At 49.9% G+C, this 18,732-nt stretch overlaps 4 protein-coding genes across 4 annotated transcripts; all 4 read right to left on the bottom strand.

Moving 5' to 3' along the window:
• Positions 1-593: 593 nt before the first annotated feature.
• IUM83_09600 (Glutamine synthetase) lies at positions 594-950 on the bottom strand (the record flags this gene model as incomplete). Its single annotated transcript, XM_067934051.1, has 2 exons — positions 594-857; positions 942-950. The coding sequence occupies 2 exons, from the start codon at positions 948-950 to the stop codon at positions 594-596; spliced, it is 273 nt and encodes a 90-aa protein (XP_067796957.1).
• Positions 951-1,712: 762 nt separating this feature from the next.
• Positions 1,713-2,223, bottom strand: IUM83_09599 (uncharacterized protein; the record flags this gene model as incomplete). The annotated part of the gene is made up of 4 exons (XM_067934050.1): positions 1,713-1,756; positions 1,841-1,942; positions 2,006-2,052; positions 2,162-2,223. 4 exons carry the CDS (start codon positions 2,221-2,223, stop codon positions 1,713-1,715), a joined length of 255 nt encoding a protein of 84 aa, XP_067796874.1.
• Positions 2,224-2,369: 146 nt separating this feature from the next.
• Positions 2,370-4,024, bottom strand: IUM83_09598 (Sugar transporter; the record flags this gene model as incomplete). Its single annotated transcript, XM_067934049.1, has 3 exons — positions 2,370-2,422; positions 2,502-2,700; positions 3,728-4,024. The coding sequence occupies 3 exons, from the start codon at positions 4,022-4,024 to the stop codon at positions 2,370-2,372; spliced, it is 549 nt and encodes a 182-aa protein (XP_067796875.1).
• An 11,603-nt stretch (positions 4,025-15,627) lies between these two features.
• IUM83_09597 (uncharacterized protein) lies at positions 15,628-17,361 on the bottom strand (the record flags this gene model as incomplete). The annotated part of the gene is made up of 1 exon (XM_067934048.1): positions 15,628-17,361. One exon carries the CDS (start codon positions 17,359-17,361, stop codon positions 15,628-15,630), a length of 1,734 nt encoding a protein of 577 aa, XP_067797034.1.
• Between the last annotated feature and the right edge of the window lie 1,371 nt (positions 17,362-18,732).

The following is an 18,732-nucleotide window of genomic DNA, read 5'->3' as shown; positions in this document are numbered from 1 at the left end:
CGCGAATGGCGTTACAGCAACCATATAACAACGTCACGACAGAAAATATAGCAACATTATCCGTTAAAGCAACCGAAATGGCCGGTAAAATAAATAAATTACGGAACAGGTACGAGGCCACGTCGCCTTCATCACGAGCTAAGTCTAAATTTAGAGAATACCCTCTTCAAGTGAACTACACTAAAGTGTGTTTACCACACAATCAAGTGTGTGTCACATCACAGACAATTGTGCTTTTCCAACAGATACGCAAAAGGAACCCCATGAATGAGAGAACACTGGCGCGAGAGTTGGTGCGCGGAAGACTCCGGGAGCTTGCGGCCATGACGAGAAAGCTGGAGGCGTTGAGTAACAGTCTGGAGAGGTTCTTGAGAGTTCAGCGGAAGATTCAGTCTCTCGTTGAAGAGAGTGAAGAGCGTTATTATGCTGTAGCGGCAGACTTGGACTACGAAGGAGCCGAAATCGGTGTGGAGCTTTCTTTTGACGCGCTAATGGAGATGACGATAAGATGGCTGACACATTAGGAAAGAAAAAAGCTATATTCAACGTGACGAATACAGTCAGACTATCTACTTCAACTCCGCTTGTAGCTTTTAATGAATTTTGTCAACTTTGGCAGCATCGACATTGGACAAAGTTCGCTCCTGTGAGCAATGCATGATTACCCACAACATTCTCAGACGCATTACTTTGACATCATTATTCGAGATGCTGTAGGTCTGTATATCCATCTTCCCTGTGATAAAGTTGTATGCTAGGGCCACGATCATCGCACCGCAACTCGTGGCGTCGGGTTGTTCAGGGGATTCAACCCACTCGATTGGATCAACAACCATTTTGACATTGGGCATTGAATCCTTGTGTCATCGCACCATAAAGCCACAAAGACCTTCTTTAATGACGGTTTTCACACTCTGCTTTATCTTAGTTCCCAGCCATACCTTTTTCATGGTTTCGTGGTATCCCTCATCAATCAATGACTCGTACATGTAGACACGCACCCGGAGCAGGTTTTCTTTTCTTTCAATAACAAATGGATGATCATGATGCCCCAATGGACTCCATTCAGGTTCACTGTATGAACGATAAACTTGAAATTTCCAAGAGATTCCTTTGGAGTTTTCGGCCATCCAACAGCACCAGTCAGCAATGAGAGTACGTAGCAATTTCTCTCGGGTGTAGCCATCGCTTCCAAACAGAAGTCAATGCAACTATCATTTAGCCACCCTGTACCGATACCGCCCACGATGTTGTCAAACATGATCAGTCCATTTCCAGACTGCGTGACAAATTCGGACCGAAGTCTACTCGACGTGAACTTGCCAATAATTTCGTTGGCAAGCTCACGATGGCGATCCTGGATAGCATTGGGCATTTTCCCGCAAGTACTTGTTTCCTGCGCAAATAACCCAACGACGGAAGGTACCTTTCTCCAATTTTGCTCTAGCCATTTCCGGTCATCAATCCATGATCTAGCTTTCGATTTAACAGCGTAAAAGCCTGTCAAACAGTGAACAAATCAACTACGTGAAGAAGTATTCCAAAATAACACAACAACAGTAAGTGTTAAGGCAACCTAAATAAAGCAACCATAATCGTTACAACAACCATAATCGTTAAAGCAACCTTACCCGCTGAATTGCCATAGCTTGGGATCGATGGTGGCAACAAGATCGAGAACGATGCCTTCACTTTTGACGCGATCATTCATCTCATCTGGTTTGGTCTGGTCTCTCTTGGCTGTCGTCACTGCAGCCTGCATTGTTCACGCAATGTCAGCAGGGATTACAAAAGGATGCATATCGTCTGCTGGGCTCATGGGTTTCCGATGACACTCTACCGTGCGAGCTCTCAGATAGGGGTCCTCCAATTGAATGGGATACTTGTTCATCATCTCCATCACGTCCTTCATGTTTGGTGTGTTGCGTATCTACACCACAAACTGATCAAGTGGAACAGTCAGTTAGCTGGTACAAGCGTGCACTGCTAAACGATCTGGCCCCACTGCTAGTTTGGATTGCCGTAGTTGCTTGTGTGCCGAACGTGACCTGCCTGTAGTTGGCAAGACCGAAAAAAATGCAGTGATGTTAATAAACCAGTTGTTGGGAGCCTCGTATGGTTGCTGTAAATTCGAATAAGGTTGCTTTAATGGAAAACGTACCCAAGTGATAACCTAAGTTGTTCGTCCCATGCGTAAAGTCCATTGCAAGTGTTTCCCCCCATTTCTCAAACATTTGCTTCTGGACCTTTGTCTGCATAGCAACTCCAGACGTCACATCCATTTGGTCTTGCATCACGGGGACGTCACTTCCATCCAGTTGCCGAAGACCATGCAGCTTGTCCTTTAAACGATCATTAGCTGAATCTTGTCATTTGATACTGCGGATAAGGTTTCTCGTCGGCTGAGGTGTCAGCTTGCAGCCTGAAGTGCAACAAATTCCATCACAATTTAGGTGTTAGACAATTGCCAATTAGTCACATTATGGAGGCAAGATTCTTACCAGTTCGTTCGTTCAATACGTTGGTGATATGCGCCGAAGAAACACGAGCATCTACCAAGGTCTTCTCGTCTTCGCGATCTTGTGCACTCAGTAGTAGAGTTTTGGTCGTCATGCAAGTTGCTGCTTCAGAAGACGTAGTTGCATGCGAGTGGGTAACCTCGACCAGTGCCTGCCGAGAAAGCTCCGGCCGGCGCTGATTCTCTCGCCGCAGTTACAGCCAATCCGTTGTCACACACAAGCTCACCTGCACCACTCTGAGTTTGACGAAGAGGAGCTGCGATTTCCTCTAGGGGCGCAGTACTCGCGATTATCGGGTCGGTGGCGAGAGGGGAAGCGGCAGCCGAGTTCATGTGTGGTGGGCGGGCTCGAGAATGAGTATGTATGCTACGCAATGAAGACGAAGACGAGCTGCCACATTTGCTTAGGTTTAGGTCTGGTGAAGACGATCAGAGTCGAGACGATCGTTCCCCGACCACCCCTTAGGGTTAGGGACGAGATTTTCCTGCTCAATAAAGACCTCTATTGAGCAGGAAAATCTCGTTCGGTTAGATCCGGCACACCAGGCCCCAGGATATGGCAACGTTGAAGATGAAGAAGGCCGAATCCACCCGGATGACCCAGCCGCCGACCCGACGTTGTCCGCGTTGCTGTCGCAAATGACAGTGAACAGAATGGCCGTCCACAGGTGGCCGATGATCATGCACACGCCGCCGATGACCAGAATTGTAGTGGGTCTAACTTGACTCACTACTTTTGCTTACACGTTGCGCTACGTGTATGAGGAAGAATAAGTACTTAGTAATTACTTGAGTTAATTATATTTTAATACACAAATATAAGTTAAGTAAGATAGAATCCAAGTGACTTAGATTAGGTAAAATGAGAACTGTACTGTTTGTGAACTGATATTCCTCCTAAATCTGCTAAAACTGTTTATCATCTATGAAAGGGGTCTGCTAAAACTGTTTATCATCAGTGAAAGGGGTTGGCAGCGGCTGGCTGTCAGAGCCCCACCAATATGCACGTCTCTAATTGGTAGAAAGATGCTGCTTTCTACCAATAGGATCTTTGGGTAGGTGTGGACCACTCATTGTGGTGGCCCACTTCAATGTATCCATTGGTGTGACTTACACCAAAGTGAGGAAGTATCAAAAAAATTTAACAGATATCTTATCTGTTAAAAAGCACAAGTGGCTTGTAGCCACTTGTGCGTGTAACCCCGTTACAAGAATTGTACGGCGGCCATAGCTTTCGACGCAGCCAATGGCTGGGATGGCGCTGAGGAAGTTGACGCCTGAGATGAAGAGAATGGAGTAGCGCCACGAGTTGGTGATGTCCTTGAAGATGAGCGTGCCGTAGCTCATGATGGGGTTGATACCCGCGGCCTGCGTCAACATATGGAGCCGGGTGGCGATGTTCTCACGCTTATGAACGCTGGGCTCGAAGATCTCGACAATGCCCTTGCTATGGGCATCCCCTTCAGTGCTCTGGTCGTCGATCACTTGCACCTTTGTGGCTAACATGGTTGATCTGGTCACTACTAGGACGACGTGCTCGGGTGGACAAGGACAGACAGCGACTTCCTCGTGGCCAAACCGGAGGACATCAGTACATTTGAGGAGCGCTCGCTATGTACTCTTGCTGATCGATTCCAGCTATCAAGCCAAGCCGATGCACTTATATTGAAGATAGAAGAGAGATCAATAAACAAACGAAAAGCTACGCCACCACGAATGCAATCATGTTCAATTTTGAAGCTAGCTCGAAGAAATGACAGCTATGAAAATTACCTTTGCGGCACCCTGCCAAGCAAGTGGCTCCCCCGTTGCAACGCGGCCGGTGAAGGATTGTTATTCCACAACCTGGCCAGTGATTCTCCATACGACAGTAACATTAATGCTCTTGCGTTAAGCCGCACTAACTTCTTTGAAGAGTACCGCTGTGCAGCTAGTCGGCTCTCTGGACAACTTGATGCTGGAGATCAGCCACAAGACGACGAAACTCATCTCGCCGTTTTGAAGGGCGAGTGCGTCGAACTGGATGCTGCCTCTGCTGAATTATTGGGGGATCGGGGGGTGTCGAAGAATTCACTGTAGCTCTTGGGCTTAAGGGCAGTTGTAGATGCTCTGGGCTCTGCATTTGGGGTGGTTGGATAACTACAACCAAAGTCGACTGGTTTGAGTAGGGGTCAAAGATTTGATTGCAGCGGTGGGTCACAGCTTGCCGCAACGGAACTTGTAAAAGAGTTGAGGGTTTTGTCTCCATGTCTTGGGTTTGTCCACGCCTTTACCCATTTGAACAAACCTGAGTAGGCTGAGTATCCAGATAAGAACTTCTCGGTGCGTCACGAATATTCTGATCCGATTCATCTTCATATGGAATCATTTCGTCATCGCTATCATCTTCAGACTCATTTCATCGGCATACTGTCGCGCTTGTCTCTCAAAGCTGCGAAACCTGTTCGAATAGCATCACCGATTGTCGTCGCCGCTGCCTGATCAGTACGCACAATCCTTGAGCAGAAAAACTAACGTGATCCTCTTCCGTATTTTTCATTTGCTGGGGTTCTCGCTTGCATTCAGACGCTAACTCCACCTCTCTGTGTAAGACCTCTTTAACCAAATCTTTAATAGCGGCTTCGTCAACGAGTCTCTCGCCAGCGGTTGACGAATGGGTGTGTCTCTGCAATCGCTCCTGCAAAATTGAAGTAGCATCAGCTTGACGCTGGACTTGTAGATGAAGTTCTGCTTGCGTGTTTGTTAGTACGTTGAACACGGGCCTCCAGCTGGCTCTCTGCTTGCGTTGTCAAATCATGGACAAGCCGTTGGACGTACTCGCGGGTAAATTCCTCAACACTTCTTGCAATTTCGTGCTGCATTCCCTCTAATGAACGGAGCAGCTCAGCATTTGCACACGACGATTGAACCATCTTTTCGAGCAGCTTGGATGTCTCCTCGCCAGGGTGCATGCTATCATTCAACTTATCTTCCACCGCTCTATGGATGCGCGTTGGGATCCCATCAAGGATGCTTGAGATCTTGGTCTCAGCCTCCTCAAATTGAGCACGCACTCCGTCATTCTGGGACAAAATCATCAACTGGGATTCGTGGGACTTTTGCTGCACTTCACGTAATGCCTCTGCAAACTTCTTGTTCACAAATGGTTCAATCTGAGCCGTTCTATTGCCCTCTTCAACTTGTAGGCGCCGAAATTTTTCTTTAAGCTCTCTGGGTAGCGGCGAGAGCCTCCCCAAAGTGTTCCGCAATAAGTCGTGAGCTACTTTACGTTTGCATTGGTGGAGGCCTGGATAGCCATCAGAGCGGTACTTTGAGCGTCGTTCTATCCCTGTTGTCGATAATACAACAGCGCTTGCTCCGCTGCAAGGACGTGGGTCTGGCCCATGAACAGCTGGGCAAGATATGCCAGCTGGTCGCTGCTGGCTGAGGTGACCGGCATAGCTGATACCCGCGATTCGTCTGAGAGCTCGACAATTGCAGTCACGGGTTCGGAGTCTTGTATAGTAGCCAGCACAGCGGCTTGGTCGGCCGCTTGAGCTCGGGTTAACACCATTGTGCTGCTAGAAGGTGGCAACTTCACTGCTGGAAGGAGGCGAATTAATTCTCTGGTGGAAGGAAGGAAGCAAATTTATTCTCCGGCCTCATCTCTAGAAGGACGAGCACGCCTCATGTGCTCACTCGACCTGAAGCGTGCTCTTGAGGTTTTAGAGCTCCTAAAAAAATTCAGGAGCAGTGCTCGTCAAACGTTCGTCCGAGGCTTGGAGACGACCATGGCATCTATCGTGGTCGTAGCGTTTTAGTTGCTGGTGTAGCCGCTTCTACTACTTCAATTATGTAAGCACCGACGATATACCTATACATCTCCACATTCCTCTGTCCTATGGCGTTGTATTTGGCTGTCTGCACCTGGCTAAGGCCTTCAGCGTTGGCATCAGCGCGCAGGCATGGTGTCCAACTTGGAGCCCTTAGACTCTAACGGCTTTAGCTCCAAAAGTCGCACACCACTCGATTAAGTGCGATCACAAGATTGTCACACAAATTCTTTATACTGGGAGGACAGCTTTACCTGGCTGAACAGCCTAACCTATATTATTTCATTGCCCCCCCCCCCCCCCAGGGAATTAATTCGAGAATGTCGCTTGAGTCCGTAGGCAGCTAACATAACACAAATATACGTGTGTATGTGGTGGCCGATGGTTTCCTGGATGTTACCCGTCTTGACACTTCGAAAATACCAGCCAACTGCTCGTGTAACGGGGTTACATGCACAAGTGGCTACAAGCCACTTGTGAATTTAACAGATAGGTTATCTGTTAAAAGTTTTTGATACTTCCTCACCTTGGTGTAAGACACACCAATGGATACATTGAAGTGGGCCACCACAATGAGTGGTCCACACCTACCCAAAGATCCTATTGGTAGAAAGCAGCATCTTTCTACCAATTAGAGACGTGCATATTGGCGGGGCTCTGACAGCCAGCCGCTACCAACCCCTTTCACTGATGATAAACAGTTTTAGCAGTTCTAGGAGGAAGATCAATGTACAAACAAATACAGTTCTCATTTTACCTAATCTAAGTCACTTGGAATCCTTTCTTACTTAACTTATATTTGTGTATTCAAATATAATTAACCTAAGTAATTACAAAGTACTTACGCTTCCTCATACACGTTGCGCAACGTGTAAGCTAAAGTAGTGAGTCAAGTTAGACCCACTACAGCTCGGAGCTCCAGCAGATCATGCGAAATTCCAACGTTGTGTGTTCTCTTACTAATCTAACTGTTTGAGATGCAATGCATGATGTGTAGAAGACGAGTTTTGAAGACTTGGGTAGGAGAGCGTGACGGATCGCTTGGGGTCGTCCTATCATGCGGGTTCAGTGTATGCACGAGTACTCTTTCTGCTCTAACTTGGTGAAGTTCAGACATCATTGCTCCTGCTACGCTTCGAGGTCAGACAAGGTTACTTTTTCTGCTCTAAGTTACTTATCTTGCTTCTCTTCAAGGTCAGACAAGTCTACGCATTCTGCTTTAATGTGTATGCATTCATGAAGCTGAGCTAGCAAATGCTCCACATCTCCGTTCACCGAAGAAGTTGGATAACTTGCTTCTTCAGCGCCAACGCACGGGCGCTCTCACGATGCGCATGCAACTTTCAAACCAATTTGCTACATGGAGAAATGAACGGATAGTCGTACCAAGCCCCACATCCTATTTTCAGAAATTACACAATACACACACTGTACCTCAGATGATTGTTGGTGGTGAACGTAGGCCGTAGGTGGCACTTTGGTCGTAGGAAATGTCGCGGCCAAATCGACAAAAATGTGAGTGGTAGCACAAATGAACATATAGAAAATTATATACACTCACAAAGGCGAACGCATGGCACGTGTTTCGTAGGCGAAACATCCGACGCGCTAGGATTGGTAGAAAACAATTCACGCCGTCAAGTCGATCCCTCCTGCATCATGGAGACCCGTAGTGCGACCAAGCAAGCTAAGGAGAACCTGTCTTCGAGCACATCTAGCTAGCCGCTGTCTACCTCTCAGCGCGGCTCGGCTCCGCCCACCACTGAGCCCAGCTTGGCCTCGAGCGCCTCGAGCACCACCGAGCCCAGCGCGACCTCGAGAACGCCACCGAGCCCAGCTTGGCCTCGAGCGCCACCAACCGCAGCTCGGCCTCGAGTGCCACCAAGTCCAGCTTGGTCTCGAGCGTCATCATGGCCCCGGTCTCCGTTGAGTCTGTCTTGCCTCGTACCCCACCGTCGAGCAGTCCATCTTCAGCACCTTCGACGTGCAACGGTGACGTGTTCCCTTCAGCCACTAGCTTGGTGGCGTCCCCCTCCCCCCAATCGGCCAGCTCACCGTCGCCTTGGGCTGCTGCGCAAAATGGGAGTGAAACAAGAGAAGTCACTGTGCAAGAAGTAAGGGATGTGTACGTGTCTTTCGAAACACAGCGCGCGTATCGAGGTAGCTTGGCGGTTATATCTCGACGGATTCGATCAACTAAAGGTGACGGGGCACCGATGTATTTTACAAGCCCTAGTCAGCTCGACCTCACATACTTTACGCCGAGTGATTTTGAGGCGTTCCTGTAGGAGAACAGCAAAAGTGTCAGTGTGGGGACGCTAAGTGGGGATCGTAGCGCACTAAAGGATCTCTATCGACGTCTCTTCCTGCAGCTTACGAGAAGGGAATGGCTACATTGTTTTCTTCGGCTACGAAACTCGATTAGACATTACTCAAAAGCATGCACAAAAACTATTTAGGGTAGGAATGGAGAACTTGCTTCTCCTAGCTTCAACTCGCAAGCGCAGAATATCCGGGCTATCCCTCGGAACTACGCTCCGCCTTCTATGCGCTCGTGGAGCTTGCCATAATTGGACAAAATTCAGTGTATTTCCACCATTAATAAGAGAGACTTTGTTGCCCGCGAGAATTCCTACGTTTTCCAAGATAAGTGAATGATTCACACCACCAATAGCTACACCCACATAGCCAGCGGGATGGCAACTACTGAGGACGGCAGTCAGCGTTGAGGACCAATCACTACCGCCTATCAAGTACAAGAAAACCAACAGACGCTATGATAGCCACCCCTCTTGTTATTTGCTTCGTAGAAGTGCGCCTTGCATCTCGAGCACCGCAGCGTGCCGTTCTTCGAGCAGCGGCCCGCACCGCAATTTATCGTCAGGACAGCAGACTAGGAATTGTGTTCCGCTTCATTGCTTGAATGTTCGATACCATTGTCACAACTATATGTTTGAAAGAGTAAACACTCGGCCTAGACTTCTGCTAGTAGCGCATCTTTCTCACGTAGAACGTTGCGAAGACCCAGCATGTCACTCAAGGACCCACATACTGCTGCATCAGTACTTTTAACCCCTTGAACCCGACGGTCTGGACCGTACATGTTACGTGCAAAATCTTAACGTGGGCCGTACACGTTAAGCATTGCTATATTTGGTTTTTGTATTGGTTGCTACAATTTTCAAGTCAACGAGAGGTAGGCGATGTATCCATTGTCTCCCGCAGAATCGACATAAATGATACCGTGAGAAAGTCCAAAAATGCACGAGAAAGCGCATTCCCGATCAAACTTGCATTTTACATATGCATTATGAGGGTCAATCGACTAGTCACCACTGAATTTTCTCTCATTTGAAGATTCACCGCCGAGGGCTCAGAACTCCACCGGAAATGACGTTCCAGGCTAGGTGGCGCGAGCTGAAGAAGGTAGGCTGGCACTCCAGGAAGCCAGCAGGCTTGTCTGTCGACTTCACCTACTTGAAGCCCGGGAAGACGAAGCGGGACAAACGTGGCGAGGACTACTTCGTGGGAGAAGAAGAGCTCATGAAGTTTTTGGACAAGTTGGACATCTGTATGCGTGCAAGTCGCGAGTGGCTCGTTATTTGATTATCCTAACAATACTGCGTGGTTAGCTCGCCTTTAGCCGAAGAAGAAGGCGAGGCGAGAGGGCTCTGCAAATGCTGCCAGACGGCGAAGTGCGATGCATCGTGTTGCAAACAACCCAACAACCTCAAGCGACGGTAATATGCTTTATATCCTGTAAGCTACAAGTTTGGATATGTTCTAATCGTGTATTTTCTGAATGTCGTGAACAATAGAACCGGTGCGAAGTGATGCATCCGTTCCGTCGGCAGCAGTAGCATCCTTCGATGGCAAGGCGGTCACTCCTGACGCGCCTAAGCCCCCTGCAGCGACCAAAACTGCACCGCCGCCGGCGGCAGCGCCTCCAACCTCGCAGACGCTGCCAGCACCAGCAATTCCAGCGTCGCAGATACCCCCAGCAGCACTTGGCCCTGATATCCCGCCAGGTTTGAACATGTGTCCTATGTGTTAGCGTATGCAACTCACCATCTAACCATGTATGTACTGTCGTAGTACCTTCCCCATAAAGGCGACGTAACCTCGCTTTTGAACTTGCAGATGCTGATGACAGGAGCGAGTCGTCTCACAACCCGGCTGATGACTCGGACGATGATGACACTACGTCAGCAGGAGACGCGGGGGAGGAGTCGAAAGGTGTTCCAAGTATCAACGTTGCGACTGGAGGTTAGTCAAAGATGTATATACAAGATTGATAAGGCATCTAACTTGTATGTACAACTTTTCACATTTTGCAGATGCTAATCACGTCGACGCGTCGGAAGATCCACGCGCTTACGTGGCGTTCGAGTCAGATGCAGAGAATGATGACGGGGATGATGAGAACGACGCACCTGAAGACGACTTCACTGAGCTCGACGTCCAGCTACCCGTGCCTCCAGAGCTTCGGTTTGACAGCAATCTCGTTGCTGCAGTCGGTGGGATGGAAAATATTGTATCGGGGACAGTGTCTGACGAGTTGCTGAGGGAGATGGGAGAGAAGGGCTGGTCGGAACTCGCTACTTCAGCACCGTACGACTACTTGATGCAACCCTACGAGGACCGCCCAGCCAACTCGCTGAGCCAGGACTATCCTAACCTATACACAGGAGAGTCAGGGCCTACGCCTAAGGCACTCGATGCGGCTGAGACTCCGTCTGGTGCGTTCTTCTACTTCCTGCAGTCGGACCTCTGGGAAGATATCGCTGCTGAGTGAAACGATTACTTCAAGGAGAACATGGACGAGAGGGTGGAGGGGCAATGCGCCAAGCAAGTCGCCCGGCAGCTAAAACATCCAAAATTCAAGCCAAAGACGAAAGAAGAGCTGCGACGTGAATTGGAAAAGTATGCAGATATTACACCACGCGAGTTGTGTGTTTTTATTGGGCTGCTTATCGCAAGATCTATCGTGCCTAACAAGGAAAAGCTGGCACATCATTGGCGGACTACCGATGAGGGCGCGATACCTCGCGGGTGCTTTGGTCAGTTCTTGGTTCGCGATAGATTCATGCACCTGTCGTGCAATCTTCACTTTAGTAGCAATCACAGCGTATGTGCCGCGAGCGATAGAGCCTGGAAGCTACGTCCGGTCATCGATGCACTTCAAGACCGTTTTTCTGCTGGCTTCATTCCTCCTGCGGTCATGGCTTTCGATGAAGCCATGTTACCTTCGCGATCTACGTTCAACCATATGCTCGTTTATATGAAGGATAAACCCCACAAATGGGGGACGAAGCTTTTCATGCTTTGTTGTTCGAATACAGCGTACTGTATCCGGTAGCTGACAGGCGTGCTTCAGGCACGCCCGTGCTTTTTGTTTGGCGTTTAAGTTATCTTATCCTGTATCATTCACACTAATGTATTTCAATTCTTGTATGGTACAAGTTTGAAGTGTATTGTGATAAAAAGGAGAGTGGTGGTGTGTCAAGTTCTACAGACTACAAGTTGGGACCAGCTGCTGTAGTGCGCAATTTGAGAGACGTATTTGGCCCCTCACCTCCTGCAAATGGAGCAATGCGCCTTGTCGTCACGGATAGATTTTACTCTGCGGTTCCTCTCGCGATGCAGTCGCTCACGATGGGATTCTACTCTATTGGTACTGTCCGCACCGATCGTCTGGGCTGAGCACGAAACTTATCCCGAAGAAGAACAAAAAGAAGCCGCCCAAAATACCGATGAATCGTCCAACCAGTATCGAGAGAGGCACGTACGTTGTCGCGGATGCCTTGTACATTCCTGACACGAGGGTTATGTGTTGGTGGTACACCCGAGCCGTGCACATGTTGAGCACTGGCGGAAGTGTTACCATGGACCGGATTGTCCGTCGTGACAAGGTAACTGGCGAGCAGCAGGATGTAGCTTGTCCACGCATCGTCAAAGACTCTCAGACGTACATGGGTGGCGTGGACGTGCATGATCAAATGCGCCTACAAAGGTAAAGTTATGGTAGCTTGTATATACACGTTATGACTGTATCTAATCCTGTATGTTACATGTTCCAGGTATTCGCTGCAGCTGTGTATCAAGTACAAGTAGTACTACAAGTCCCTGTTCCTCGGGCTCGTGGATCTCGCCATCATCAACGCGTTCATTGTGTTCAACATTCGGCGTGTAGAAAACAACCTCGCGAAACTCATCCACGTCAAATTCTTGAAGCAACGGCATTTGGAGCTTTGTCTGCTCCGTGAGAAAGACTGGGAGGAGTTACAGAGCAACGAGAGGTTCCAGGTGACGCCGTCCAAGCCGAGGCAGCGGAGCAGGGCTCAAGCAGCGCACCAGCCTGTACAGAACGACGAATGGTGCCCGGGGAACAATCAGCAGGGGCGGAAGAGACGCACACGAGCCTGTAAGTCTGCTCGCTGTTCAAAGGCACCGACAATGCTCGTGGAGGCGATTCATCCGTGTATTGCAGCGAGTGCAAGCTGCCGAACACGTCAAAGAAACCTCTGTCATGGCGGGTGTTCCTCTGCGAGAAGGTGTGGCACACGTACAACCGGTCTGCTATGTCATGTTTCGACATCTGGCACAAGGCCTGGTGGAATGGCACGTGCCTGCCCAAGAAGGTGGGGAGCGCAGGATCCGTGCGCGAACGCCGGAACGCAGTGGGAACGAGAATGGAAATGAGGAGAAGGACAGTGGTGGAAGTGTGCAGTCGTCCAGTGATGAGTCCACGACGGACGGTCCGCACCTGGCAAAGCGAGCACGTGTCGCTCCGGATACTGCGATGACTGATTGTCGGTGAAACGTAGGCCGTATTTGGCACTTTGTATGTAATCGTAGGAAATATCGCGGACAAATCGACAAAAATGTGAGTGGTAGCACAAATGAACATATAGAAAATTATATACACTCACAAAGGCGAACGAATGGCACATGTTTCGTAGGCGAAACATCCGACGCGCTAGGATTGGTAGAAAACAATTCACGCCGTCAAGTCGATCCCTATTGCATCATGAAGACCCGCAGTGCGACCAAGCAAGTTAAGGAGAACCTGTCTTCGAGCACACCTAGCTAGCCGCTGTCTACCTCTAAGCGCTGCTCGGCTCCGCCCACCACTGAGCCCAGCTTGGCCTCGAGTGCCTCGAGCACCACCGAGTCTAGCGCGACCTCGAGAACGCCACCGAGCCCAGCTTGGCCTCGAGCGCCACCGAGCCCACCTTGGCCACGAACGCCACCAACTGCAGCTTGACCTCGAGCGTCACCAACTGCGGCTCGGCCTCGAGCACCACCGAGTCCAGCTCGACCTCGAACGCCACCGAGTCCAGCTCGACCTCGAACGCCACCGAGCCCAACTTGACCTCGAACGTCATCATGGCCCCGGTCTCCGTTGAGTCTGTCTTGCCTCGTACCCCACCGTCGAGCAGTCCATCTTCAGCACCTTCGACGTGCAACGGTGACGTGTTCCCTTCAGCCACTAGCTTGGTGGCGTCCCCCTCCCCCCAATCGGCCAGCTCACCGTCGCCTTGGGCTGCTGCGCAAAATGGGAGTGAAACAAGAGAAGTCACTGTGCAAGAAGTAAGGGATGTGTACGTGTCTTTCGAAACACAGCGCGCGTATCGAGGTAGCTTGGCGGTTATATCTCGACGGATTCGATCAACTAAAGGTGACGGGGCACCGATGTATTTTACAAGCCCTAGTCAGCTCGACCTCACATACTTTACGCCGAGTGATTTTGAGGCGTTCCTGTAGGAGAACAGCAAAAGTGTCAGTGTGGGGACGCTAAGTGGGGATCGTAGCGCACTAAAGGATCTCTATCGACGTCTCTTCCTGCAGCTTACGAGAAGGGAATGGCTACATTGTTTTCTTCGGCTACGAAACTCGATTAGACATTACTCAAAAGCATGCACAAAAACTATTTAGGGTAGGAATGGAGAACTTGCTTCTCCTAGCTTCAACTCGCAAGCGCAGAATATCCGGGCTATCCCTCGGAACTACGCTCCGCCTTCTATGCGCTCGTGGAGCTTGCCATAATTGGACAAAATTCAGTGTATCTCCACCAATAATAAGAGAGATTTTGTTGCCCGCGAGAATTCCTACGTTTTTCCTAGATAAGTGAATGAGCGAGGGTTTGCACCCGTCTATTTTCATTTAGGTTTTGTATACCTGCATTATCACGACATCAAAATTTGATTGAATCGGTTGCGTTGCTTTAGCTATGTACAGTCATTGCTCGACTCTGTTCTCGTTTGCTCATATCTCTCGCACGTACATGAAGTCCATCATACCGTTTATTTCTCGTAAGGTGTGTCTTTGTCGATCTTTGTCCTTTCATAAGGGGGAAGTACATGATAGACGACAACACACTCACCTAGGCGTTGGGGTAATGCGCGCCTGTCCAACAGAAACAATCATACACGATACCAAAACCACCTAGTTTCACTATAGTATCCCTTCCCCTGACATACACATTACCTTAGCCGATGGGGGGGGGGGGCACCTTCGGTCTCAAGGGGTTAAACTTATTACATGTACGCGAGTTTACTTTTAACCTTATGTCTCCAGGGGTAGGATAGTGAGTCTCCCGCGCGAACGGGTAGGCTCAACTTTGAAAACAAAGTTTGAACGCTACAGAGCTCGAATAGACAAACAAAATAGATGAGGAGAAAGAGGAAAACCTGAAGAGTACTCAGCTTTTTCCTTGGCTCGATTCGAGTTACGCATCAGCCCAACATAGCTGTCGGGAGTTGGACAAATCGATAAAATATCACCAAATTTTTGTTTTGAGAAAACTAGAGATGCAACGGAGAAACGGCTTAGCACAGTGGAAAGATGATCACTTAGAGAGCTAGACACAACTTAGAGATACTTGAAATGAGCAAGGATCGCACCAAAAATTGCAACAAAGTTTCCTCAAAAACCTCGAAGACGTAGGCTAAGATCGTCAAATCTCGGATTTCGTATCCGCGTTGCGTTTTTGCTATCCATATGTAATTTTATACAAACTTTCATATTAAACTATCGGAGGCCGCGCGTACGGGTAGGATATAACCCATGCTACCCGTACGCTTTCGGCCTGGAGACAAAAGGTTAAGTAAATTTTTAAAAAGTATTCTCGAAAAAGGATACGCGCTATCCTTTTACGTGTCCTTAGATCGGTTAGCCTTGGCGCCACCTCGCTCCACCCCCTATTGCCCCCTAAATCGAACATTGCAAACGTCCGCTCACACACACAATCGTCTCCGCCCAAATATTTGTTGGTGGTGATCCCACTTATTGCTCTCACAGCGGCAAAAGGCGGTCGATCTCTTCCTGAGGAACCCCGAGCTGATCGAGCTTCTTGCGAGCGGTAGCCTTCTCAAACAGCAACTGAACTTGTTTTGCCTCCAGCTCGCACTTCAGTTTGGCACGTTCCAGCCCATACACGTCATGGCGCTGCTTCTGTTCATCATCAACACGTTTCAGAAGTGCTTCACGCTCGATCTCCATGATCGCCTTTCTCTCCGCTTGACCCTGTTCCTGGGTAGGGGCATGTGTCGTCGCACTCTCTCCGTTTTGCTTCTTCTGTGCAGGCATGCACTTGACCGCAGTCTCTTCGTCTTGCTTCTGAGTACGTGGGCGCTTAACTGCATTTTCTTCATCTTGCTGCTGTGAACGTGAACGCTTACCGGTGCTTGCCGCCTCTTCGGAAGTCTTCCGTTTCGTAGAGATTGATTTTTGTGCCTTTTTCCCACTCGACTTCGGCGCAGTTTCCTGCACTCCATTCGCTGTTGGAGGAGCAGCAGTTGCCGATTTCGGCGGCCGCCCTCTTCTCTTCTTGACCGGCGCCAGGTCACTCTCCGTCGTCGCCGGCTTCGATTTTTCAGGCGCAACCTGCTCCAAGGCTGCCTCCAAAGCCGACGACAAAATATGATCTTTCGACTTGGATTCCTTTTTCTCCTTCTGCGACTCAGCTGGCTTCGAAGGCCTTTTCTTCACCTCAGTTGGCTTCGGCAGCTCCTCCGTCTGCGGCTCGGCTGGCTTTGAAGGCGTCTCCTTCTCCGCGTCAACTGCCTTCGACGGTTTCTCCTTCTCTACGACATTAGCCGTCGTCGCCGACACACGCTCTTCGACAGCGCCCGCCTTCTTCTCCGTCTTAGTCAGAGTCTTCTTCTTCCTCTCAGTAACCTTTAGCAACACCCGCTTCCCGGAAGCACTCGACGTCTTCTTGGGCTTCTCAACCGGCGTCGAGGTCTTCTCCTCCTCCGCCGCCACCATTCGCTCTCTGAACGTCGGCGCCTTCTTCTGCGTCTCCAATGGCTCTTCCACCTCCGCAGCCCTGGCCAGCATTCTGTCTCTGAACAAGCTCCTCTTCGGAGGAGTCGACGCCTTCTGGCTCGCAGCCTTGGCAGCTTGGCTCTTCTTCTTCTTGTCCTTGCTGCTCTCCTGTCCTTCATCCTCCTCGTCCTCCTCCTCTCCGTCATAAACCTCCTCACTCTCATTGCCACTACTACTGCTGCTCTCCTCCTCCTCCTCGTCATCCACCTCCTCCTCCTCGTCCGAGTCCGGCACCTTGATCTCCTGCCGGCTCTCCTCGCCGTCCTCGGCGCTGTCCGTGTCCAGCTCGATGGTCTCGGCGTTCTTCTGGCTGAAGGGTACGCCGCGGAAGGCCGGGTCCAACCTGCGGAACAGCGGGCACAGGTGCTCCACGTGCGCGCGCACCTCGGGCGTGGCCTTGCCGCGCATGAAGGCGTCGTGCATGCCCGTCTCCAGCAGCCACTGCTTGGCCGTCAGGTACTGCCGCTCGATGGCGTCCACCTTGTAGCGCACGAACGGCGCCTTGCGGTGCACCAGCCCCTCGTCGTGCATGAGCTCCACGATCTCGCGGATCAGCGGCGCGTGCCCCTCGGAGCGCCAGCGCTTCACGTTGCCCGGCTTGGTGATCCACGCCACCAGAACGTCCATGGTTGTGGGCCCGCCCGGCCGCGCGCTGTCCGCCGTGGCGGACACGAGCTTCGAGCCGGCCTTCCTCCCCATGTGGCAATCCTTTTCGAACAGCTCCTCTGATGGCCTCGGAGACTTTTTCGCAATTAGCAGTTTTGACAGGGTCTATCCGAACTTACCCAGAAAAAAAACTTTTTTAAAAGTGTATTTTAGTGTTTTTTGCATTTTTCTTGATATGATGCCGGAGCTCACGTACTGTTAATTTAAGCACAACCAGTGGAGTGCTCAACACACAGCATCGCCACTACTATTATGCTAGTCGGTCAATCGTCATCAACGGAGAGTGACCTAAAAACACGTTACCGGCTCATCGCCAGTTTTGAACGGGGCGCCCGAATTAATCCTGTTTGGGCTGGCATATCAGCACTACGTCGCTTCCTATCCGGATCGAGCGTGGGTTTTTGGTCTTCTGATGAAGGAGCAACCCCGAAAAAGAGAGCTAAGGAGTGCATGCCGGTGCAGTGGTCGACTAAGCAGAGGTGTTACGTAACGAACCAAGGGGGCAATTTTGGCAATCTGCGTTCGCATTACTGTAAGTGACGCCACGCAACAGGTCTGGGCCGCATGTTACAGTAATTTTACTGGATGTTGCATAGTGTAGGGGAAGGATACAGCACCGCATAACAGAACTCATAATTCGCACCCCAGCCGCATCGAAATCGTATGATCGTACCTGCGAGAAAAATGCCACTAAAAAGTTAGGTGGCATCAGGTTCACTCGTTTGTACACCTTCGGTTTTGAGCAATTGCCCGTGGTTCGCGGTCTCCGGTACTAGTTATGCTAGCGGACATGTTTGGTGGCTGGGGGCTGTGACGAGAGGTGGTGAAATCCAATTGTGAACCGAATTGGTGCGCCTAAGTATGTATTTATAACGCCGTTTTGTGATTGGTCTGTCCGATGTGCGAACTATGATAATATCAGAGTATTATATTATATCTTCGAACTATGCGTTCTGTTAAGCGGTACGCCTCAAAGGCGACAAGTACTGGCGACACTATCTATTTTCCTCCCCAATGCTGCGATATCTTTCATCTGTCCAACGTAGGTAAGCTAAACGGACTCTCTTCTCACCCTCGTTCAGCTTAGCTGTAGAGGAAGATGCACACCAACGAAGTAAATGAGCGATGGCAGCAGTAGTGGTAATTAGAAGTCATTAGTTGAACGAAGTGACTACAATATACCACACGTAGTGTTACGGGGGGGAAAGCGTAGGTAAGCTAAGGTGCGCAACATGAGTTTCAATCTGGGAGTGTCAGGTAAACTTCATGGGTTGCCAATACTTCTCGATCAAAACGTGCGACTCAGGTTTCGATTTGGGTGTAGAATAAAGTTATTTGATGAGTAACCTGGGCAAATTTGGTTCATCGCGGGAGCCAAGATGTCCGTATCTTTGGCACAGTTTC

This window comes from Phytophthora cinnamomi (genome assembly GCF_018691715.1).
Source record: "Phytophthora cinnamomi strain GKB4 chromosome Unknown Contig15, whole genome shotgun sequence".
In the NCBI taxonomy this organism is placed as follows: domain Eukaryota; phylum Oomycota; class Peronosporomycetes; order Peronosporales; family Peronosporaceae; genus Phytophthora; species Phytophthora cinnamomi.
Note: the sequence above shows the minus strand (reverse complement) of the source record. Positions and strands in the feature narration are given on the sequence as shown.